A 25,246-nucleotide genomic window follows, 5' to 3' on the forward strand; every position below is an offset into this window, starting at 1 on the left:
TGAATTTTATATCTAGGCGAATAACTTCTATTGTGCAAAGGCAACAAACTCATGAACATGAAAAAATTTAGGCAAATTGTTCCATGAGTTTTTCTGAGTGAAGTATTGAATTGATAATTTTATCTAACTTAGAGCTTATTAGGAAGGTTTATGAGTTTTGACTATATTTAAGCCGTAGGTCTAAGACAGAATGAGGTATGAAAATAGAACAGATTGTTAACATTCTACATTTTTACTTTGCAGAAATACTACATGTCACTGGAACTGAGGGGAAAGGAAGGAAGATGGGAGGCGCCAAAATTCACTGATTGTGTAATCTCTAATGGTCTACTAGTTGAGCGCCAAAGCCCATCATTTAAAGCTGATAAGCCAAGGAAACATGTTGGATAGTACAAGAGTTAACAATGAGGAAGATAATATTATTGACCAGTGTTGGGTGGTGAAAGAGAAAGCAGGAAGACAGAGAAAGTCATGTGTCCTTTAAAAATTGCGCATACCAAATTATTAGTTAGGGGAACAAAGCAGAAGAGAGATTTATGCTGATAACCACCAGAAAAAAATTATGTTGTTAAGGAAGGATAAAGAAAAGCACATGGTTATATGTTTTTGTTGTTGTTTGCTTGTTTTTAACAATCATCCCAGCAGAAAGTAGACCATAAAGGAGAGGCCTACACAAAAGTAATCAATCATATTAGTACATTACAAGTGGATTAGTGGGTTTCATTCACCTAATAAAATCTGTTCCAGCTGGGGGTTTCTGCTTGGGTGGAATTGTGACCCCTTGTTACTTTCTGCATTGAAATCATGACTTACTGTGTTTTTAAACTGTGATCTCAGTTGGAGATAGTCTTCATAATGTAACCAATTTAAAGTAGGGTTATTGGGGTTCTTAATCCAGTAATACTGGAGTCCTTGTGCGTAGAGGGCATTTGGACATGGATAGATGGGAGGGAAAACAGAGTGCCTCTGAAGACACAGGAAGAGTTGTCGTTTATAAGTCACAGAGAGAGGTCTGGGATAAATCCTTCCCTTCCAGTGCTCTGATACTGGAATCTGGGACATCCAGCCTCCAGAAGCATGACACATAAATTTCTCAATGCCCATCTTTAAGCCCCCATTTCTTTGAGCCCATTTCTTTTAGCCCCCAGGCTTGTGTAATTTGATATAGGATCCCTAGCAAGCATCTTCAAGCACAGGTAAAGTATACAAGAGACTCCGAAAGACCAAGTGGTTTAAAATAGTCAAAATCAGAGCATGGTGAAAATATCTAGGTAAACATAAAAGCGTTCACTGAAATAAAGATGGGATGCTTTTTATTGCCACAAGATATAATTTATAATGAAGTTAAATAGTAATGAATATACATACATAGAATTCAGTGTCTGTATAATAATAATAGGAAATAAAGGCAAAACAGAAATATAATAGTAACAAACTTTACTGGTTATGGCAGAAATGATGATCAAATTGCAAAATAGAATATAGACATTTTCTCTCTCTCTCTTTTTAAGAGTGACACAGAGAGAGATCAGAGAGAAGATTTTCACCATTGTTTACTCTTCAGCTCCCTGCAACAGCTAGGACTTGGTCAGACTGAATCAGGAGCCAGGAAGTTCACCCAGGTCTGCCCCATACATAGTAGGAACTCAAGTTCTTGAGCTATCATTCACTTTTCTCAGGAAATTTACGTAAAGGGAGCTGAACTGGCACTCTGAATGGGATGTGAACATCCAGAGTAGCAACTTAGCCCACTAATCCACAATGCCTACTCAAGAATATAGACATTCTAATATACAGAGTTAAGGAGAAAGAGCTGAATACATTTAGTGCCTTAGATTCGGGTTGTAAAAAATTTAAGTGTCTATTGAATATTTACAAATGACACTATGTTATAATACATTTTTAAATTAGACATAATTTTAGAAATTAAAAAGAAAAAATTTAAAAAAAATTTTGCCTTTTGAAAATTTAGAAATGCTATTTTAATCACCTCTTGGATAAAAGTATCATCTAGAATATTTCTAAAGCAGTAGCAAAAGCATGGGTCTAGCATTGTATCACAGCAGCATGAGCTGCCTATGACTCTGGCGTATCATATCCAAGTACTGATCAGATTCCCAGCTACTCTACTTGGATCTCTATTAACATACCTGGGAAGGGTAGTGGATGCGATCCAAGTCCTGTGTCCCTGCCACCCATGTGGTCCGCCTGAATTCCCTGGCTTCTAGTTAAGTCCTGTTTGTTGCAGCCAATTATGAAGTGAGCCAACAAATGGAATTCTCTCTCGCTTTTCCTCTCCCTGTTACTTTGCCTTTCAAATAAATAAGTAAATAAATGTTAGTTTTTTTTTTTTTATAAAAGAGAAAGCACTGTGCCAAAGTAGTGCTCAGTTAAAAAATTCATGCATATGACAAGAAATTAACTGTAGAGTTAAATGTTAGAAAAACAGCCAAATGAGTGGAGATAAGCAGAAAAGAGAAACTGGTAAAGATAAAGCTCAAAAGTAATGTCAGCAAAACTATAGAGCTAAAGCATTTTTGTTGAAATCGCTTTATCGATTGAATTTTCTTAATAGAATGTCAACTAAACCAATTGAGGGAGAAGCAAACATATACAAATACTAGTGTTATAATTGCCAAGCACAGAGGGAAAATGAGTGTGTCTGTTATCTGGGCGTCATTGTGTGTGTGTGCGTGTGCGCGTGCTTTCCTCCAAAGCTCACGTTGAAGTTTATTCCTGGCATAACCATTTGGAGAGCTGGGGAACGAGGGGGGGGCGTCTTTAAGAGGTGATGAGCTCATTGAAACGGGCTAATGCCTTTCTCAAGGGACTGGGTTAATTTTTTTGAGGAGTAGTGCTCACTTCTGCAGGGTTTAGGTAGTGCTCACTTTGCAGGTTGTGCCACCTGTTATAAAGACACCTTTCTACTGTGTGATGATGAAGTTTGAGTTCTTGGATGGATATAGCTACCCAGTCCTGTACATACAGCCCCCAGACCTGGGAGCTAAAGTTTATTTTGCAGACTACTGAGTTAGAACTACAGAGACTAGGATAGGAAACAACTGGATAATATTTGGTATAATAGGTTTATTGCAGAAAAAATATAATTTTCTGTGTGTTGGGGAGGACGGAGGAACATGGTCCAAAGAGATCAGTTGTAAAAAAGGACCAAATTCAAACGTCTGCACAAAAGGACTTTTCCTCTTTTGTGCATTGAAAATATTTTCTGAACAAGTTGATGTATGTTCTTTTTATTGGAAGGTTATTAACAATTCTAGAATATGTGAAGGCCTAAAATTTATATAAAACATTTTATTTTCTCCATCTACTTTATTTTTAATTGTATATATTTAAGGAGTACAGTATGTTTTTACATATTTATATGTAGTGAAATGGTTACTACAGTCAAGAAAATGAACATCTACCTTACGATAAAGATTTCTAGCATATTCTTAAAGGGCAGATAACTCTCAGTGTACTTCAAAGTACAGGAAATTAATAAAGGCATCCGATTCTATTTTAATTTAGGAGTAACATATTAATATCAAAACCTAACAAAGATCTCAACAAAAAATCAGACTGGAGACCAATTGTACTGATTAATATTGGTGACAAAATTATTAAGTAAGAAAAAAAATTAGCAGATTGTTTCTGGGGTTTTACTTATGGAGAAAAATGAATAATGGCAGCACATGAAAAGCATTATTTTTCATCACCAAAAAGTGTTTATTCTACAAATGTAGATATAAGGCTTGCTCTTTTATTTCATATTTAAAATTTCTGTTCATATACTGCATCATGTTACTGACAAATTGAGCAGAAAATGTACATACTTCACGGATATTGAAACCTAATATCTTTTAAATTAAGATTATTTGAGTAGGGATATGTGGTTTCTTTTATATGACAAACATACTTGTTTCTCAATCCCCAGTCTGCGCCTTGCTTACTAAGAAAATTAAAGATGTTCCCAATGAAGTACAGTTCAAAAAGGAATGGCTCTTGTTCACTCTGTGCTGAATTCTGCATTTAGCTAGCATGTAGACAAGAGGGAGAGGGGAAAGGTAATAAAAATTAGAAAGAAATTGGGACAACTATTACTATTTAAATGTTTTCATTCATTCATGAGCTATTTGAGTACTGCTGTGTTTTGGATACCATAAATACGGAAGATTTCCTTTGTCTATGGAGCTGACATTTCAGTCATGTACTATTTTGTGATTGTGTACGTGGAAAATCAAAGGAACCGAATGGAAAGCTGCCACCAATAATGTGAAGTTTTATTTCAAAATTAGTAGCTTGAAAGCAGACCTTCACATATATACAAATAATAATCAATTAAAAGATATAAAATTACTTTACTCAAAATAGAAATTTCCAAAGGGTCTTATCCCTTGAAATCAACGTAAAAGATATGTGCAGGACCTATGTGGGAAATAATTCAAACACCCTTCAAGGACAAAAGACAACTGAATAAAGATATCAGTTTACGCTACATTATTTTAAGAACTTGGTGTGATCTGTTTGAAAATAACAGCAAATTTGCCCGCTTGGCCATTTGGTTATTTTGAAAATAGATTAATTAGTTTTCAAATTCAAATAGAAGAAGTTTCTTAAGAAGCTAACTAAAGAGTACTGGCACAGGAATAATAGTTCAATGGAAGAATAGATGTGGAATTTGGAAGGGAAAGTGCTGAGTGATGGTCTGTGATATTGAGTAGCCACCAATTGTAAACAAAGAAAATTGATTTATACTTTACACTCAATACCAGTCTATATTCCAGATGTCCGTAAGATTTGAATGTGAAAATGAAAACCCAGAAGTGGGCATTTTGCCCAGTGGCTCAGATGCCCAGTGAGATATGTGGGTTCTTTTTAGAGTCTAGTTCAGAATTTCTGGCTCTGTCCGTGAATTCTGTCTTCCTACTAACACTCACCCTGGGAAACAACAGATGGTGCTCAGGTAGTGGAATGTGGATCACCCTTCTGCGACACCTGGATTGTGTTTCTGGTTCCCAACTGCAGACCTTGTCCAGTTCCGGCCATTGCTGGTTTGGGGGGAATACACCAGTGAATAGAATGTCTGTGCATCTGTCCGGCTGTCTTTTTCTGTTTCTCTGCCCTTCAAATAAATAAAAATAAATGTAAAAATCATGAAACTAATGTATTACGAGGAGAACTAGCAGAATTATCTAAACACTGAAGTAAGGAAAATTTTTCTGGTGATGATTCCACGGTTATAAACTATAGCAGAAAAGGTTAATACATTTAATATGTATTTTAAAACCTCTGTGTATATCAAACAAGCAAAAAATACCATAGGAAAATTTCAAAACACAAATAACATACTGGTTAAAAAATATGCAACTTATGGTACAACGTTTCAGTTGTCCTAATCAGTGAAGAAAAGAGTAGTCTTACATATGAAAGTATAAATTTGTAAAATCATTAGAAAAAAGATTTAAATTGAAATAAATCATAGATACATAGACCCTTTAAATCTACAACTTTCACTTGCAGAAATGTATTCTACACATAACCCTGCACAGAATGTCCCATGCTAAGGTTATTGACTACAGCATTGTTTAGAGCAGTGGGAGTTCAGTATCTACCTAAATGTCCATTAATAGGAACATTAGGATATGTTCCTACTGTTCCACAAAAGAATGTTGGTGTTTTCCACATACTGATTTGTAGATTTTAGTAAATACATTGACAAGTGAAAAGCTCAAAGTCCAGAATACTGTCTCTGGTACAGAGTTACTTGTGTAGAAAAATAGATACATGTATTTGGAGTTGGCATTGTGCCTTGCGACACTGGTGTCCTATGGTGTCCAATTTGTGTCCTGGCTGCTCCCCTGCTGATCCAGCTCTTTGCTAATATGCCTGGGGGAGCAGTAGAAAATGGCCACGTGCTTGGGCTGTGTAAGCAAATGAGAGACCCTGCTGTGGTCTGCCCCAGCCTTGGCCATTCTGGCCATTTGGGGAATGATTCAGTACACAGAAAGCCTCTCTCTGTCTCTCCCAGTGGATACATAACTGTATTCCTTCTTGGTTCTTTGGCTAAGATCAAGGGTAACTCTATCACTCAAATAAATGAATATGTGAAATAAAAGGAATATGTATTCAAATTTGCTTATATTTGTATATAATTTGAGTGGAACCGAGTTAGTAACTGTAGTTATGTGATAGGAAATAAAGAGTGGGAGCTCAGAGTGTGGCAACTAAATTTGCGGTGAAATGTTAGATCTTTCTTTTTTAACTTGTCATCTAGGTGAATGTGTTCTCTGTGAATAAATTTAGAAGATAAATTGGAGTAAATGATGAATTCTCCTCCTGTAGGCAGTGAATTTTCTCTCTTCCATGTAATTAAGAGAATAGAGGGAAAATGTAGATGGTATGATTACTACTAAAAATTGTTATAAGTATATACGCAATTGAAAATTGATAGATAGCATTTATTGGCCTACCTTTTCACACTTGGGTTTTATCACAAATTCATTTGGATTGATTAGCAGTGCTTTTTTTTAAAAAAAACAATTTAAGAAACTGAGACTCAGGGAAGTAAGGGATTACACTATGTCACCCCAAGCAGCCTTTTCCCTCTTAACCAAGTATGCTTTCTTAATTAGTGCATAGTCAGTGTAAAAAATGTGATGTGGAATATGGTTAAAAAAATACAAGGGGTATGTGTAAAGAATTTAAGAAAGGAGGAAGCAAAAAAGAAATAAGAAAACATAGTTTGTGGTGGAAATAGTACCTGAGGCTTGATTAAAATAAATGTGAGGCATTTGCAGGATTTTTTCCATGTTTTACATCAGCCTGATGGGATCATTGGACATAACATTTTTTTTCCCCCGAGAAAAGTATTTGAACTTTGCATTGCAATCACTTGCACCAGGTTCCTCCCTGGAAAGCTGGTGGATCTGACTGAGTTTCACTTTTCCCTCTTAGGAAGAACATTGCCGATAAGGAGTGCTAGCATTAGTGCACCATCTATGTTGTTTGACACTGAATAGTCTCATAGTATTTGTGTTCATGGTGCTAGTAGACGGACTAAGTCCTCAGTGGGTAAATATAGAAATCTCAGCAGATGGTAAACAGAGGGGGAGAATCTCAGACATAACCAAGGGCATATCTATTTATGGTGAAAATGGAAATTCACTGAAAATATTTTTCTTATTCTTATTTCATAGCATCCTGATGAAAAGAGATTGGAAGGTCTCTCCAAACAACTGGACTGGGACGTGCGAAGCATTCAGCGCTGGTTTCGACAAAGACGCAACCAGGAAAAGCCGAGCACTCTTACCAAGTTCTGTGAGAGCATGTAAGTCACTGTCTTTTTTTTTTTTTTGGAAAGAAAATTTAAATATCATGCTTCACCTGAATGAATAACAGATCCATGAAGCCCTTAGAAAGCATGCCATCTGGTGGGAAAGCAGTTGTGGAACAGCAGTTAGGTAGAAATCTTAATTTCAATTTTGGATGCGGTAAATGACATTCACTTTTTAAGCGAGTTCCTACAACCTAAGCAAAGATTGCAAGTCTATCATGGTAGGTAGTTCCTCCTAGCCATCTTTAGACATAGAAATAAATATCTGCCATTAGAGATGCCCATCACTTGAGTTTTAATAGAGAAACTTAGTCAACACATTCTTTATTGGTAAAAACTGAGATACTAGAATGTAGTGTTAGGTTATGGCAATGTTGTCTGTTCTTAGAGAAGAAATTGCTATCTTAATTCTCAGTGAGTTTAATGAAAAATTACTTAAAGGACAGCAATGGAATGAGTTTCTGTAATGTGAATGTTGTGGTGTATGAATTATAAGGCTGCTAAAATTAGTGAAATATACACATAGATCTATTCTAGCATAGTGATATTTTGAGTAAATGATATTCAGTGCACTAATTTATAGGAAAACCAGAGGAAGGAATATTGAAAGAGAAAACTCTGCTCTGAGAGTCATTATTCCATTTGTTATCCATCTTCTGGAATGTGATTGCTCCTCTATCAAGAGTTCTTTCTTTAGGGAGCTTTTTGACACATGGTAATTTGAACAATAGTTCTGTTGGTGGAACCATCTAAGTTGCAGGCTCTTTTCTCTTTTGAGTTAAAGTTGCATTTTGAAGGTTAAGTTTCAGTTATGCAAAAAATTATTTTAACTATTGCAGTCTAGAATGTAGAAGGAATTCTAATTCTGTACAGGAAATGAATGAGAGACAAAACAATATCAAGGATTCTTAAGTTGTAGGTCAGTACAGGGAGCATAAAGAGAAACTTTGTAAAGTCAAAATATTTGTAAAATCCAGCAGTCTAATAGATGCAATCTGCAAAGCCTTTCCCATAATTATATGTAGTGTCAGTTCATGAAAGAAGGATATATGAGTCTCTGATCAAAAGCCAGAAATGCCTTTTTTTTTTCCTGCCACTACTACATGTCCTAAGGGTCTGGGATTCACTATTGAGCCGTGGAGCTAGGCATGTGTCTTCACATGCATGTACTCCTCCAATTTATGTTCCCTGCTTCCAATTGATTCCTGTAAAAAATGCAGTGTTTGTTCCTTTCTGCTATACTGCGTTGACACCAGTCTTTCTCAAACTCATGATATCATTCCTCAGAAAACTTACTGTAATAGTGTCAGTAAGATGAAATATAAGGCATCTTTAAAATCCATGGAAAATGAATATTATGAAAATGCCATGCAAAAAATTAAATATTGTAAATAGATCCATCTATTAATTCCATTTTTTCAAAAACTTTTTGTAAGGTCTTAGTGTTTATGAGTCAGTGATAACTATTAAAAATAAGCAGATACATGTGTTAAATGATTGGTAAGGCAATGTCTTCAAAGAATGAAGACAAGATATACTGGCTTAGGGCACATGGAGTTGTTGGTGCTCTCACAAATGGTTCAGTGCCAATGCCTCCAATGTTTCTGTTGCACAAAGTAGAGTCCGTACACTTGTTTTGGGACACAGTTCTCCCTTGGCTTCTTGGTTTCCAGTAGATTCTCCTGTCTTTCCAAAATCTCTTACTTGTATCACTAATTCTGTATTTCCTTTGTGCCCCATAATGTGTTATCTCGCTATATCGAGCATTCAACATCTCATTTTTCTTAGTGTAGCTTCCACTCTTTGTGTAGAAATCATTCCTTTTTATTGGCTTTTTCTAAAACTATGTATATAATGTTATGTATTCAGATAGCTCTTTTAATGTATTGTTCTACCTACAGCTGGCAACTCTGATTTGCTTGCATTCCTGACATCCCCTCTACTGTTAGTTACTGTTTGTAAGCCTCCAAGAGTTACAAGCTGGAAAGTCAAGCCCATCAGCCACAAATTCTATTAATTTTTTTTTGTGAATCTACCCTTAATAGCCCAGAATCTGATCACTCTCATAGCTCTCATCCCTAACATATACACTAAAATATTCTCCTGAAATACCTATAGGCCCATAATCTGCTCTTTCTTGTAGAGAGCCCTGTTTTTGTTCCTTTTGTCTGCTCTTTCCTGCCTGGATTTGCATGGTATTCCTGACCTGCTACACCCATTTCCTTCACTTCTCCCATTGATTTCCTATCTAGTCCTCAAATCCTTGACCCACTCTGAAGCGAGGCCTGACTGTTGGGCCTGTAGTGAGAAGCCATTGTCATTAGTGTTACTAAGGGTTTCAGAACACTGAAACACATACTCCCATACATACTTCTATATGTGATGACTGTTATTAATGTTCTTCCTGCTTTTACATCAGTTATGGCATAGCTAATCCTTGAAGAATACAAGGACTGGATGTCATTCTTCTATTCTCAGCATTTGCCGCAAGCTGTGTAATCGGCTAAATGAATATGTATCAAATGTGTGTTAAAATGTCAATTGTTTGAGAAGTTGTTGGTTTCAGTTTCTGCTTTGTCTCCACAAATGAAAAGTGCCTGATAGGTACTGACTTACCATAAAATTTGCCTTGGAAAATTAACTGACTATGAAAAGAGCCATGGCAATTAAGGACAGAAATTCAGAGAAAAAAATGGAATGGCAAAGGAGAAAATTTGGAGAATATCATATGGGGTAATGGCATTGGTATATGTATGCACCTGTGTGTTATTGTCCTATAAAAAGTAACTTGTAAGATTGCTGTTCTGACTAAGGATGGCTTTTACGAGCACCTGGTGAGCTTCTCAAAGTGCACATAGTGGCTCCTGTCGGAGAGTTCTGATTTTGCCTGACAGTGCAGGAGGGGCTTGGACATGTAGGAGGCACTTTTGAAGAAATATCCCAAGTGTTTCTGACATACATTCTTGGTTTTTAACATAAAGAGATTGTTCACTTCAGAAATGGTAGAATTGACATGAAAAAGCAAGAGTACAAAACTTTAGGGGTTGTGATACGGGGTTTACCCATAAAAAAGGTTTTTTTTTTTTTCATTTTTCTATTATGTAAGTTACTGTCCTAGCAAATACAGATCCTTTCAGGCAATTTGTGTTTCATCATTTGCATGTGTGAAATAATGCCAAGATCATACCAAACAGTATTTGTAGGCATCTGCTGACATGTCCAATTATTGGCACACCCATTCAATGCAAATGAACTGAGCAGTGTGCTCAAACATGGATGTGTGTTTTTTTTTTCTTTTGGCTTGATGTCAGTCACAGTTACATCAATTTTGATGGATATTTCTTCCAGAAGTAGTTCCATTCTTATTGGCAACTGAAGTCAAGCTTTTTAAGGAAGAACAAAGAATCTACCAAAGTGAGATGTCTCATGAGGCATGTTAGAGGAGAAACCAGTTCAGAATGAAAGCTAATGCTGGTTTGGATCATGCTATGACTAAGCCGCTCCTGTCTGAGAGTTGTATCAGAATCATATTTTTTAAAATTATTCAGGATAATATAAACTAAATAATGTCTATAGTAAGAAGTACTTGCCAGATAAAACAAGAGGAGACAGATACCATATTAAGATAAATGACTTCTGTGTCATTCATGCCCTATCGGTGCTCATTATTTTTGAGTATTGGAAGTCTATTTTACAGCAAAATCCTCAGAGTAAATATTGTATCTGACTATATTACAGTAATATTCAGTTGACTAAAGGGAAAACTCTCCAAGATGATAACCTAAAAATGTAGGATATCACATATTCACTCTTTATAGATTAGAATTAATTTACTTTAGGGCTGGTGACTTGCTGTCATAGGCTATGCCTCTGTCTATAGTGCCAGCATCCCATATAGGCACCAGTTCATGTCCTGGCTGCCCCACTTTTGACCCAGCCTCCTAGGAAAAATTACCTGGGAAAACAGCAGAAGGTGACTCCAGTCCTTGGTCTCCTGCACCTATGTCAGAAACCCAGAAGAAGCTTCTGGCTCCCAGCTTTGGGTTGGCTCTAGTCAAACCAAATGAGCTCTAGCTGTTGTGGCTATTTGGGGACTAAAGCAGTGTGTGGATCTCTCTGTCTGTCATTCTCTCTGTCTGTAGGTCTGTCCTTCAAATAAAAATGTGTTAAACAAAGGAGAAGAAGAAAAGAAGAAGAATTTACTTGAACTAAAATTTGCTCCATATGGTACTGAAGTTATGGACCCTGTGTTATATTATATGAGAGCCTAAGATACTGTTTTACTTAGGATTTTTTTAATATTTATTTTTAAAGAATTATTTACTTTTATTGGAAAGGCAGATGTACAGAGAAGAGGAGAGACAGAGAGGAAGATCTTCCATCTGATGATTCACTCCCCAAGTGGCTGCAACGGCCAGTGCTGTGCCGATCCGAAGCCAGTAGTCAGGAACTTGTTTCTGGGTCTCCCACACGGGTGCAGGGTCCCAAGGCTTTGGGTCATCCTCGACTGCTTTCCCAGGCCACAAGCAGGGAGTTGGATGGGAAGTGGAACTGCCGGGATTAGAACCGGCGCCCATATGGGATCCTGGTGCATTCAAGGCAAGGACCTTAACCATTACGCTGTCTTGCCGGGTCCAGGGAATTTTATTTTAGAGTTCGTGCAAAGTACAGGTACCTCCATTTGCGGCATTATTTCATATGTCTATACAGTGGTAGCAAACTGACCAAAACCTGGGACGCATTTGAAATTAGGACCTCATTTCTGTAAAGAGGCTCTATTCTTAATCCTGATTGCATTGGAGTCAGGATACTTCAATGAGAAATGAAGCGTGTTACTTGGTTGCTTTTCCTGTTACAAATTTACATTCAAGTGGCTGGTTTTTGCTCAGATGTATCTGCAATGCTGGTTTTTGCCGTTAAGTATAATAAACATACACACAAATAAAGTCCGATATATGGGACAAAAGTGGAGGAGTGAGGTTGTACAAGTGTTTGAATCTCTCATGTCCTCTTATTTCAAACCAGTCTTTAGTCTGTGTGTAGTACGTATTCAGTTCAGTTTCTGACCATATGGGACCTTGTTGGAATTGTAACTCTGCTGCTGTCACGCTTAAGCAGCCAAAATCAATGCAAATGTGCAAGGCTATGTTCTCAGAAAACATTTATGGACACCGAAACTTGAATTTATCATTTTCATGTGTCATAAAGTGGTTTTCTTAAAAAAATTTTTTCAGCCATTAAAAAAATTTAAAGCTGTTCTCAACTTGAGGACCATACAAGTATGAACAGATGGCAGCTGGATTGGCCCCAGTTAGAGTTTGCATCAGAGTCAACACTAATGGCTCTTGCTACTTGAGAAAGGGAGTGTGGTCACTTAGTGATCTCCATAGTCATAATTTCTTTGGATTTGCCAGTGAAAAGCAATGTTAGATTAGTTCTATAGTTGGTGTGCCCATTTCCAGTATGCCTGGGACCTGGTGCCTTATTGGCGTACAGTTTCATTTAGCCCAGCTAGGCACTCTTTACAGCTTCGGTATTCTCCAGGCCATACCACTGTCATGACAGAATTCTGAAGATTAATGAACTAGATCATGGGCAGTCTACTCTCGCCTTGAATAAGCTTTTGAAACCTGGTTCCCACTTTCTATTCCAAACCTACCATCTGTGGCAAGTGAACTCAGGTTTTCCATTTAGACCAAGCCTCTCACATTCCTTCATGGCATATGGTAAGGCCTCTAATTCATATGTACTGGCTAATTAAGGAAAACAGATTTTTGCTAAAAATATCAGATAGGCCATACCTTGGTCAGGCTGGCTGCATATTAAGTAATTTTTGCTCTACTTACATTTGACTTGTCAGTTTTTCTTGAATTTCTAAAGACTTTTTAAAAATGTATATTTTTCAATGATGATCTTGAGACAAAATGTATAGAGAAATAACTGAGTTCATGAAAGCCTAATATTCTTATTTAACAATTGTGATTCTTTTGCATCTGAATGCCAACTCTTCTTTTTGTTTCATCTGTGTTAAAGGTTTTCTGACTTAGAGAAGAAGCATAAAGAACTTTAGTAGAGGATACATAAATTTATCTACAGTTTTCATAGAGATTTGAGGAAAAATTTCCCAGAAAAAGTACTTTGACATTCACCACTTATACTGTATCATGCTTTACAAGTCTGCTTGCAAAAATCACATATACGTAGGATGTATAGCTGTACTTGGTGCTTGCCCTTATTGAGATTATTGTTTTATAGAACCAACCTCTTCTAAATCCTCTTCTAAATACCTGCAGAAGGGTCTAGACTCATTGTGTTTTATGGTTTATCTTTAGGATCTTTGCCATTTATTTCTGAGTGCCAGTATGTTAGCTGTGATGTGTAGCAGCTGCACATGCCTTCTAATGCATTTATGGATTGAGCTGATTACCCCATAATCCTTGTATTAAAGCCCTACCTTCCAATATTTAGAGATAGGGCCTTCAAATTATGAAGGTTAAGTGTGGTCAGAATGGGCACCATAGATAAAATGATATAGCAGAACAAAACAAAATAATATGGGGCTTATGAGGAAAGGGTTAGGACACAATATCCAAATACTTCATCAATAGCACATTAACAAGTAGAATCTAACAAAAGCATTAACACAGTTTTGCATGTTAAAAGATTAAGAATTGTACCTGTAGAATGTTTACAGTGTGCTCGCTTTATAGCAATATTAAAGAAACAAAAGAGAAATATATTTATTTATATATTTACATATATATTTATTTATTTATTTATATATTTATTTATATATTTATATAAATATATATTTATATATATATATATATTTATATAAACTCTGCATATATATGGCACTTCATCTGAGCAGGTCCTGGAGTTGGTTTGTACAAGTCAGTGGTGGTATGAGACCTCTGCTCTCCCCCATTATCCCCCACCCCCAGGCTTTCATAATGAATGGCCGCACACTGGGTTTGTTTTCTCTTTATTGGTCTTTCTCAGAAAAACAGCAACCATTGGATTAAGGTCCTACTCTTATGATTTAATTTAATTTTCATGGAAGGTAGGACTTCACACAATTTGGGGTGTACAGTCCAGTCTGGGACAGTGTCAGAAGGCTTGTGGCTTGTGAATTACTATGAAGTGGTGGAAGGAACATAGCTTTAAATCAGAGAGGGCGTTGTAACAGCAGATGGGTGTGGCTCCTGGCACATGCGGACTAGGGTAGCTCTGGGGTGTGTGTGTGTGTGTGTGTGTGTGTGTGTGTGAGAGAGAGAGAGAGAGAGAGAGAGAGAGAGAGAGAGAGAACTTGTGGGCCCCTGAGGTTAACCTGTGCTCACCCAGTATTTCGGGGAAAACAGAATAACATGTAAGCAAGTATGAAATATATAATTTGTGTTATGTTCACTTTTTCACTACCAGGCTTTTAAAATTTTTTTATTGATTTTTATTTAAATAAAAATAAAATTTACATTTACAGAAAGAAGGTGAGGCAGAGATACCTTTCATCTGCTGGTTGGCTTCCCAAAGCACTGAGCCAGTCCAAAGCAGGGAGCCAAGAGTTGCTGCTGTTGATTCTTCTTATTATTATTATTAGTAGTAGTAGTCAAGACTTATTTATTTTTGTTTTGGAAAGGCAGATTTACAGAGTGAAGGAGAGAAAGAGCTTCCATCCACTGCAATGGTTGGAGCTAAGCTGATTAGGCTTCGGGCCATCCTTTGCTGCTTTGCCAGGCCACAAGCAGTGAAATGGATGGGAAGTGGAACAGCCGGGACACAATCCAGTACCCATATGGGATCCTAGGCATGCGAGGTGAGAATTTAGCTATTGAGTAAAGCCATTCTGCTTGGCCTGAGCCAGGAGCTTCTTCCAGGTCTGCCATGTAAGTAGAGGGGTCTAAGAACTTGAACTGACCTCTGCAACTTTTCATGCCATAAGTAGGGAATTGGACTGAAAGTGGAGCAGCTAAGACATGATATAGCTCCTATATGGGATGCCAGTGCAACCACCATGCCAGCCCTTACAAACTTTGTTGATGGCAGAACCAAGAGTTCAGTGCAGTGGTGAAGGGAGTGAGCTTAGGAAACGTGCAGTCTGGACTTACGCCTTCTTTCTGATAACAAACAGTGGGATAATTGGGGGAGATATATGGCAATCTAACATGAACCTGTGTATTTGTAAAATAGCCCAGGAACAGTACCTACTACATAGTTTTACTGACACCGAGTGAGTTAATATATGCTAAGTGTTTGGAAAGCTGCCTTGCTAATAGGAAGCATATAGTGCAGATTAGCCATCTTCAGCATCGTGGGTTGTCCTTGTTACTGAAGTTGTTGTAACATGAGCAGCAACAAATAGTTACTAGTCTTCCACAGCCGTGCCCCAGCAGGGCAGTTTTCGCCCGCCCAGAGCCACAGGTTCATTGTCCCACTGAGATGGTTCTGGTGCTGTCATTTTGGCAGTAGAGATCCAAGGGGATGTAAGAGGAGTGGTTTCTCCATTTTGAACAAGATGCTTTTATTCCGTGGAACCCCAAGGAGTCAGAATTCATGTGAATTTGCGGAACTACTGACTTGGGCATTACTCACATGCAAGAAAAAGATGCATAGCCAGTGTGAGTTCAGAGCCTCTGTGCCTTTGGCTTACTGCTGCGTGGCACGGTGACAGGAGTGGATGAGGGACGCTGTCCTACTTCAGCAGGGAAGAGTGCCTGCTGTGTTTCTGAAAGCCAGAGCTTTTGAAGCTCCACATGACAAATGTCAGAACACACAGTGAATGGCTTTGAACCATGCAGTTTAAAAATTTGCCCAGGTGCTTCTGTGGAAAGCACAGCTTCCCTCTACCAGAAGAGAAAGAGGTAGGAACACAGCCTGGTGCTCAGTGGCACTGGTTTGAGTGATGCCACCTCTGCCAAGACCAGGACAGTCTGATCATCCTTGGGAGGTCAGCATGGCCTCCGGCTGTAGGAGTTTGCTGTTAACTGTGATATTTACTGGTTTCCTCCCACACATAGCACAAGCACTAAGGGCTAAGAAGGAAATTGATCTTAAACAAATAGGAGGCTGAGAATCAAATGTACCTGATTCATGTGCTGGCATGAGTCAAAGAGAAACGGTAACTCCTATTTCCAAGGTCCTTCTGAAAATTGGAGGAAATAAATGAATCATGTGTATCCTTGTGGCTGCTTCCTCCTCCAAAGAGGTTGTAAGATTGAGTAAGCTGAAGTTCTAATCTGCTGGGATTCACAGGGGGCAACTGATTCTGCTTGGTAAAATTGCACTATTCCTTGGTTTGAGTGTCATAACCTGTAATATTTATGCGAAATGGCTCATTTTTAGGATTCTCTCCTTGTTGCAATAGGCTGGGTTGCTCTGGATCTTGGCTCTTGTGCTGAGAAGCCTGTCCTTGTTGTCTTCTCTTGGCAACGCAGTCTGGCCTGCCCTCTCTCCCTGTCCTTTTGGCCTCCCTCCCATCTACCTTTACATTTGCTTGCTACACAGAAGCAAGTGCCTTCTGCCTGGAGTCAGTGCTTGATTTCTTTCTGCTCTTGGCCATTCTATGATTAGCTCATAGTGACCACATCCCCTGGCTAGGGGGCAGACAGAAGGTTTAAAAGAATGCTTAAACATTACTAGTTGAATTGTGATACTGTTGGGGTTGACACTGTGATATAGTGGCTTAAGTCACAGCCTGTAATACCAGTATCCCATATGGGTGTGGGTCACATCCCAGATGTTCCATAACTAATCCAGCTTACTGCTAATGGATGGCTCAAGTATCTGGGCCCCTGCCATCCATGTGGGAGACTTGCAGGAAACTCCTGGCTTTCAAGTAAGTAAAGAAATCTTTAAAAAAAATTTGCAGTGGTCTTCCCTCTACCAGAAGAGAAAGCTGGCACATTGTGCATGATTCTTGATGTTTTAGTGTGGCACCTGGTAATGGAAGCAGTAATTCTGTTTGTGTGTAAGGTGGTGATGGTGCTGAGGTTGGGTATTAGAATTTGGCAAGAGGGTGTCTGGCTAATTCCCTGATTGGGAGGATTGGAGCAAATTCCAAATGACTGTTTGGAAAACAGATCTGAGATTTCTCTGTAAGCCATTCCAATTCTGAATTCACCATAAGCCCTTCATGTGATAGAAAACTTAGCTAAAAGCGCTGCCACCAACTACTTTGATTTTACATTTGAGTTGAGCTGCTGACAGTGTCTGAATGACTGTTTTGATCTGGCCACTTTATATTGTATTTTATGTTGCCTGTATACAGCCTCTTAGAAACTGCTGCCTGATGGAAGCTGTTTACTGTTCTTAGTGCTTAACTAGGTAGAACCAGTTTGCACCACTGTTCTGAAAAGGATATGTTATGAATGGGGTGATTGGTGCAGTGTCACACGGTATGTCAAGATTAATACCAGCATCCACGTAAAGGTTCAGTTCTTGACTATATTGCTGGGCTTTATAAGCTTCTTCTAATTCCTATGTAACTTCAATTTACCCACAGAGGTAATGGAAATTACACGTTTTCAGCTTATGTATTATTATGTAATAGTTGGCATTTTTTGCAGAGGTAGTGGGCACCTAATTATAGTGTGAAACTTAAACCCAGAGAAGAGAGGAGAGAGGGATATTTGTTTAAGTTGTGTTATATTAGAGATACTGTGGTGGATTGTTTATGTTGAAATTACAACCTTGCATAATATATTAGGGATTAAAAATTCTTTTTACCCGTGAGGGAAGTGAATCAAGGATAGATGGAGTAACTGATGTAACACCACATAGCTGATGGATGCCTAAACCCAGGGACTTGTGCTGTTTCAGCTGCACAACATTGGAAAAAATTCAACAGCATGATATATTACTACAGCTGACAGCAAGGAAAGACAGTCTGATGTTTGCTTGCCTGTCATCAAGTTCTTTCTTTTCCTCTTCCCACTTCTGGTTGTGAGAGACTGGTTAATGTTTTTGTTTCTCCCTGCTGCACCTGCAGTGCTTCTAGTTGTTTTCTCCTAGAGCACTGGGACCTTGCTATTTTCACTGTTTGCATTTTCCTCTGTATTGAGTTGTTAATACCTTGTGTCCTGGGCTGTGTCTTCCTCATCTTTTCATCCCGTGTCTTAGCACAATACCTGGCACTCCATAAGACTACAGTAAATGTTGGCTGGATGCTTCAATTAGTTGGACTTTAGAAACTGAAAGAATCTCTAGATAAACATCTGGAGAAATGACTTTGATGGGAGAAAGCTCAACTTTGATGTTTTAGATATGCCTAGGGAAGACAAGGGAAAGCAGGATGGAAGTAAGATAGACTTTCTGAGAAGATGATACTGCTGAGTTTTCAAGGATATTTTGTGGACCAGATGGAGAAAGAGAATATAAAGTGAAGATGGTCCCAAGCAATGGAACTCACCTAGAGTATGGCGTTTATCTGTGCATGTGCCTGTGTATGTGTGTGTGTGTGTCGAATCCCAATAGGCATGAAGCCTATTGAAGGGGTGGAAGCCCAGAGGCAGTTTCAATTTTGCTTGCAAGCTAAGGGCATGGGCATTTCTTCCCACAGTCTCCTTTGAATATCTAGAACCACCCTCCCGTCTGCTCCAAAATAACTTTACTTGCTGTCATGAAAATCTTCTGTTTACCAAGAGCTCAACTCATTTCAGAGTATAAGTGACTTTGCATACTGCCATATACAATGTGTGACTAAGTTTGGACTTAATTCTATTTCTGTTAGAAAAAAAAAGCACCTTGTTCCTTGAATGGAAATCTTTCAGAAGTAGATATGTAAATACAGATCATTTTGAACAGGAACCGTCCTGTGTTCTTTGCTGACCTACCTTCTAGACTGTGTGTTGGCTTTTGAAGAGGATAATGTAGTGGATATAATTGGTGTGGTGACCTTTTACCTTCCCTGCCCCACCCCCGAAGCCTTGCAAAAAGTAAACAGCCAAAGGAAAAGGAAATAAAACCAAACAAGATTATTGCTTCACTATTGGCATATCTACTGGGTCATATTTTACAAAACAAAATCAGGGTGTAGTTTTCATAATGACTGATAGTATGCCATGAAAAATCCAAGCCAAATCAGATAAATATGAATGTACTTGTATGCTTTGGGGTGGGACAAGTAAAATCGGAAACCAAGATTGTGCCAGAAAAGTCTGGAATGTATTATAAACCCTCAGAACTTCATTCACTTCAGTTTATCAAAATGATTACAATGGGGGAACTTATGGCTTGAGGGGATATAGATGAAAATTTTAAAAATCACTGTTCTCTGTTGCTCAGAGGTTAGTGGGGGATGGGTACAACATTTTAGAAGAGACCTACAGGAGTATCCAGCTCTCCCTGGGGGCAGGGCTGAGTCACCATCTTGTGATGAACACTTGTGAGATAGCAAGCCAAATTTGAGATCAGAAAATCTAAAACTTGATTTGTGTACAAAGTTTCTTGTGGATTCATTTAATGATAGAATTCGGGAGCAAAATTAATATTAAAGTTAGTGAATATAGGTTAGGTTGAATCATAATTTTATTTGTGTAATCTGTGTCTTTCAAAGGAACAAAATTTTTTTTCTACTGATTCCTGTGGGATAACAACTGACCATTTTGTAATAGGATTCTGCCATAATTTCCTACAAAGAAACATCTATCATTTTCATTGTGATTGTTGTTCTTTTAATAGCTAAGAGAGTCATCATGCCTGGTAATGCCTTACTTATGGGAGACCTTAGGTGATTTTTGTTCATGAAAATCAGCTTTGTCTTAGTGCTACCATGATTTCTCTTAGTTCTTGCTTGCTTCTCTGTGGGCAAGTGAGGAGGACAGGATTATATGAAGACTCAAGGGGATCTGCCTTGAGAGGGAGTGCTTTTTGTTGTATGTCTGGTTCACCCCAGACTAAGAATGGGAGAGTAGATTCCAGGGAGTGGAAATTCAGGAAAAAATTCTCAGTATATAACAAGTGTACTGTGTGCCATATTTTGTGAGATAAGGTGTTGTAACCTGCATCACATATGGATCTTAAGAAGTAGCCAGATATAGAATTTTCTCCGTTGTTGTCCTTTAGACGTAAATTTTTATGGATACTTTTTTTTCTTCCTTTATCCATTGAGATGGAAGTTTGCCTCTTAGTTTCTCTTCCACCATTACTTTTAGTTATGAAATATTTCCAACTTGAAGTGGTTTTAATTCTTATTGATTCCACTTATGAAATAGGACCACAATAGATGATTTTGTGCATCTTATCCAATTCACAGACTGGACATTCCCATTCCTAATAAACCTTAGTTTCCCCATCTGTAAAATAAGAAAAATAAACAGCTGAAAGAATTGTTACAATAGTCCAAGCAAATCATCAGTATGAAGCACCAAGAATCATGCCTGATGCATAGTAAAAACCCAAAACAATGATTATTTCTAATCAGTTCGAATTTCTGGGTATTAAATTTCCTTCCTTAGTCAAATGCTATCATCCCAAACTTGCTTAATATTTTAGAATACATATTACTACCATGTGATATAATTGGTCAGCATTTCTATCAAATTTCCAAGTGCCTCAGGATGAAATTTTTTGATGGGTTACATTTAATGACTTATGTTGGAGAAGTTAAAGTTCATCCTTTTATTTTCTTCTTTGTCCCTGTTTTAATTTATATGAACAGAACAAATTTTATGTATCATATATACAATTTTAAGGTTTACTTTATTTTTATTTGAAAGGTAGAGTTACAGAAAGAAGGAGAGACAAAAGAAAGAGAGATCTATTCATTGGTTCACTCGCCAAATGGCCATAGCAGCTGGTGCTGAGCTGACCCAAAGCTTCTTCCAGGTTTCCCATGTGGGTACAGGGGCCCAAATCTTTGAGCCATCCTCTGCTGCATTCCCAGGCCATAAGCATGGAGCTGGATCAAAAGTGGAACAACCGGGACACAAACTGGTACCTGGAGGGGATGCTGGTGTCACCGGTAGAGGTTTCGAATGCTAAGCTACTATACTGGCCCCATATATTTCATATGTATAATTTTAATGACACTTCCACCTTCCCTGTCTCCTCTAATATTTCCACTCCAGCTCTCTCCTCTTCCATTTCTTTTTTGTTTTAAATTTTCTTGATATAACATACTTATAATTTATTTCAAGGTTACAGCTTATTCAACCTTTCTTTAAAGGGTTTTGGGCTGAGAACATGATATTTTGGCTTTAAAGTGGCACAAGAGGCTAGTGTTGTGGTGTGGTAGGCACCAGAATCCCATATCAGAGTGCCAGTTTGAGTTCTGACCGCTTTGCTTCTGAGTCAGCTTCTGCTAAGGACCACATGGGACACAGCAAGTGATAGCTCAAGTGCTTGGGTCACTGCTATCCAAATCAAAGATGCAGATGGAGTTCAGGCTCCTGGCTTTGACCTAACCCAGCTCTGGCTGTTGTTTGTAGGCCACTAGTGCGTGGAAGATCTTTCTCTCTCTCTCTTTTTCCTTCTCAACCCTTCATCCTCTTCTCTGCCTTTCCCTCTATCTTTCATTCTACATTTCAAGTAGGTGAAAAGTAAAGAAACCTTAAATAAAGTGGCATAAACACATGATTCAGAACTGTGGTTCTGCATTTGTCTAAGCAGCAGCACGAGTAACCTGTGGTGGAACTAGAAGGTTTATCTTAGGCCAAGAAAGCAGAGCACATGGGCCAGTGTACTGTCTGGGGTGCCTGCTCGACCTGCTTGTCTCTGCTACTTGCCAATTTGCTCAGCCACAATTTCTTAAAACCAACATGTGCCAGAATAATTTACAATGGACTATCGAGTTGTTGTAAATGCATAAATCACTTGTACTTTGTATGCTTTTATTGAAAGTTGGCCATTCTCATGGTAATAATCCTTAGTAATAGCCCTATAATTATCATTGAAGTTACAAAAGACCTTGCCTGTGTGGAATAACTTCTTGAATAAATTTTGGCTTTTATTAGAATCTTATGAGGACTTATCACAATCCCTTTGGCCAGTGCTGCTGGGAGCAGGAAGAGGTGTGCCTTGCTCAGTCCCACCCCTTGGCCTTTGCTTAAAATGTCCTCTGTAGTCTGTCTGGGGTGCGCTTCCTCCTGCCTTAGCCATCTCACAAACAGCTGTTCCTCTCTTAGCAATCAGTTCACCTTCAGTTAGAGAACTACTAGTGCAGAGTAGACCTGAAAGCATCACTGTGACCCAGGTTGCTTATTTGCCTACTCTCTGAAGAGGCTACATATTCCCATTTTCTTTACCCAGAAGAACTGGTAGTTCCTTTATTTGTACAACCGTTGAACAGTGCTGGTTAACAGTTTACTGCTCTTACTTCTGTTTCTTTTAATGTACCTGACTGTAAATTCCTTCAGAGCAAGGGAAATGTCTTGCCCCTACTTGTCCCAGTAGCTAGAACTGTCCTGCTCACAGGTGCTTCCCAGTAGGTGTTCTCAGAGTACATGAATGCACGTATCAGGGCTAACAACCTTTCATTGATCATTTGCCACATCTTTGTTCAATTACCGCTCAAATGTATTTCAACTGCCTGCTGTATGCCAAGCAGCCTTGTACATGCGTGGGATATAGTTTGTGTTGTATTATAAACATTGAAGCAAGAGAAGGTAGATAAATCAAGTATCTGGGATATCATAGTCAGCTCAGAGGAAGTAGAGCCAGAGAGGAAGATCAAGAGGAGAGAGACAATGAGGCACTGAGGGGGGACATGGGAGGAGCATTTAGGTATGATGAGGAAAGTCTGCTCATTCACAGCAGGGGAAGGAGCAACCGTGAATGTCCAGAGGGGAGAGATACCTGGCCTATGTGAGACCGAGGATGTCTGGCATTGAGGGTTGGGGGGAAGGAGTAGAATGTGATATAAGGAGATCAACCAGCTAGTATAGAGCCTCTTAGGTCATTAGAAAGACTTTGACATTTTACTACGAGAATGAAAACCATTGGAAAGTTTGAGTCCATTAAGAATGTGGTCTAATGATTTTTTTACAGGATCATGTGGCTGGTGTGTTTGTGATGGGCTGTAGGGAGGAAAGGGCAAGCCCAGATACCTGGTAAAAGGCTGCTACAACAACCCTTTGCCTTGAACTAAGGTGGCAGCAGTCAAAAAAATGAGAGGAGTTTGGACTCAAGGTTTTATAAAGATGCTGTGTTTTTAAAATGTGTTATATATATATATATATATATATATATATATATATATATATATATATATATGAATGACAGAAACAGTCATTTGTGAATGCCATGTATTCATCATCCGTATCCAGTAATTATTAACATTTTCGTCACATTTGCTTTACCTGGAGTATTTTTGACTGAACCTGTTTCAAAGTAAATTAGACATCATGAGAATTTGTGCTTCAGCATGAATCACCAGAAAACAAAATGTTCCCACAAAAACAGAATATCATCCTCGTTCTGAAATCAGACATAGCTCTTACTTAAATTCCCCTAATTATCTTGTTCTTAGAGACTTTGATACTTACATTTCTTTCCAGATAAAGTCCAATCAGGAACATATATTCTATTTGATGATAATCTCTTAGCAATTTCTCTTTCATTTTAACTTTTGAATTCTTCCTGTATAAACACACACACATACACGCCCTACCTTCACCCTTCCTGGAACATATTTTTCCTGAGCAGTGCAGATCAGGATTTTTTAAACGTTTATTTTCTATTTGAAAGACAGAGTTAGAGAGGGGAGATAGAGAAGTCTTCCATCCGCTGCTTCACTCCCCAAAAGGCCCCAATAGCCAGAATTGAGCTGATCCACATTTAGGAGCCAGGAGCTTCCTCCAGGTCTGCCACATGGGTGCAGGGGCTCAAGGACTTGGGCTATCCTTGGCTGCTTTCCCAGGCCATAAACAAGGAGCTGAATTGGAAGTGGACAATCAGGACACAAACCTGCTGGCCCTTCAGGCAGAGGTTTAGCATACTGTGCCATGATGCCAGCCATAGATCAGGACTATTTTTGAAGGTATGATCAACTGTTTCCTGAGAGAAGGCTTGTGTGCAGTGCTGGAAAAAGGAATAGTCAAGGTAATCTCAGGTTTTAAATTGAGCAGTTAGATGGAAGGAGCCGCCATTTCCTGAGCTGGGAAGGAGTGAGACAGGAGCAGGTGTGGGATGAAGACTGGGATTTAGATTTGGAGTCATGTTAAATTTGAGATATTTGTTGAGTATTCATGTGGAGGATCACCATAGGCACTGTATGCATAAATAGGAAGTTTGGGGAACAGATGTGAGTTAGAGATGCAAATTTGACAATTGCCAGTTGGCATTTGAAGCTCCAGCACAATAAGACCACAAAGAGGGTATGGGTTAAGAGAAAACATCTGGGAACTGGGCTTTGGGTCATAGCCTCTGTTAGAGTTTATAGTGTCTTAGAGGAGCTAATTAAGGCAGCAGTGATGGAGAACAAGTGTCTACAACACCACTGTGGGGTCTTGTGACAACAAAAAAGTTATTTGTGTCTGTCAGAACAGTGAGGGTGTAACCTTCATCCAAGAAGGCTGGGGAGAAAGTAGAGGAGGAGAAATAGGAAGCTAAGCATTCTGGAAAAGTTTATTAGAACTGGGAGCTCAGGACAAGAGGGTGGTCACTGGAGGTGGAATGGGGGCGAGGATTTTTTTTTTTTCCCTAACAAGGAGGAAATGATGACCTGTTAGTCTGGGAATGGGAGTTATCCTGGAAGTGGGAGTGGAGTTGACGAGAAAGAGAGGGGAGAGATGACAGAGCCTTGTCCTTGTTCAGCAAAGAGATCTAGTGCATGGCACACAGCTGGTTCACTTGCAGTAATGGGCAGTAAGTCAGAGGATCAGAGTCCAATCAGTCTCCTGATTGCTTCTGCTGTTCCAGGGAAATTGCATCAGAGTCATTAGCAACGAGTAAGCGGGGAGGAGAAAGTGTGAAGCTATT

At 38.7% G+C, this 25,246-nt stretch overlaps 1 protein-coding gene across 1 annotated transcript in view; it reads left to right on the forward strand.

Moving 5' to 3' along the window:
- CERS6 (ceramide synthase 6) overlaps window positions 1-25,246 on the forward strand; it is a 296,631-nt gene that overhangs the window by 86,525 nt on the left and 184,860 nt on the right. The window contains exon 3 of the mRNA XM_004577090.2: window positions 7,197-7,327. Coding sequence (XP_004577147.1) covers window positions 7,197-7,327 — 131 coding nt within the window. The remainder of the gene's footprint in view (window positions 1-7,196; window positions 7,328-25,246) is intronic.

The sequence above is a fragment of the Ochotona princeps genome, chromosome 5 (assembly GCF_030435755.1).
Source record: "Ochotona princeps isolate mOchPri1 chromosome 5, mOchPri1.hap1, whole genome shotgun sequence".
NCBI classification, from domain to species: domain Eukaryota; kingdom Metazoa; phylum Chordata; class Mammalia; order Lagomorpha; family Ochotonidae; genus Ochotona; species Ochotona princeps.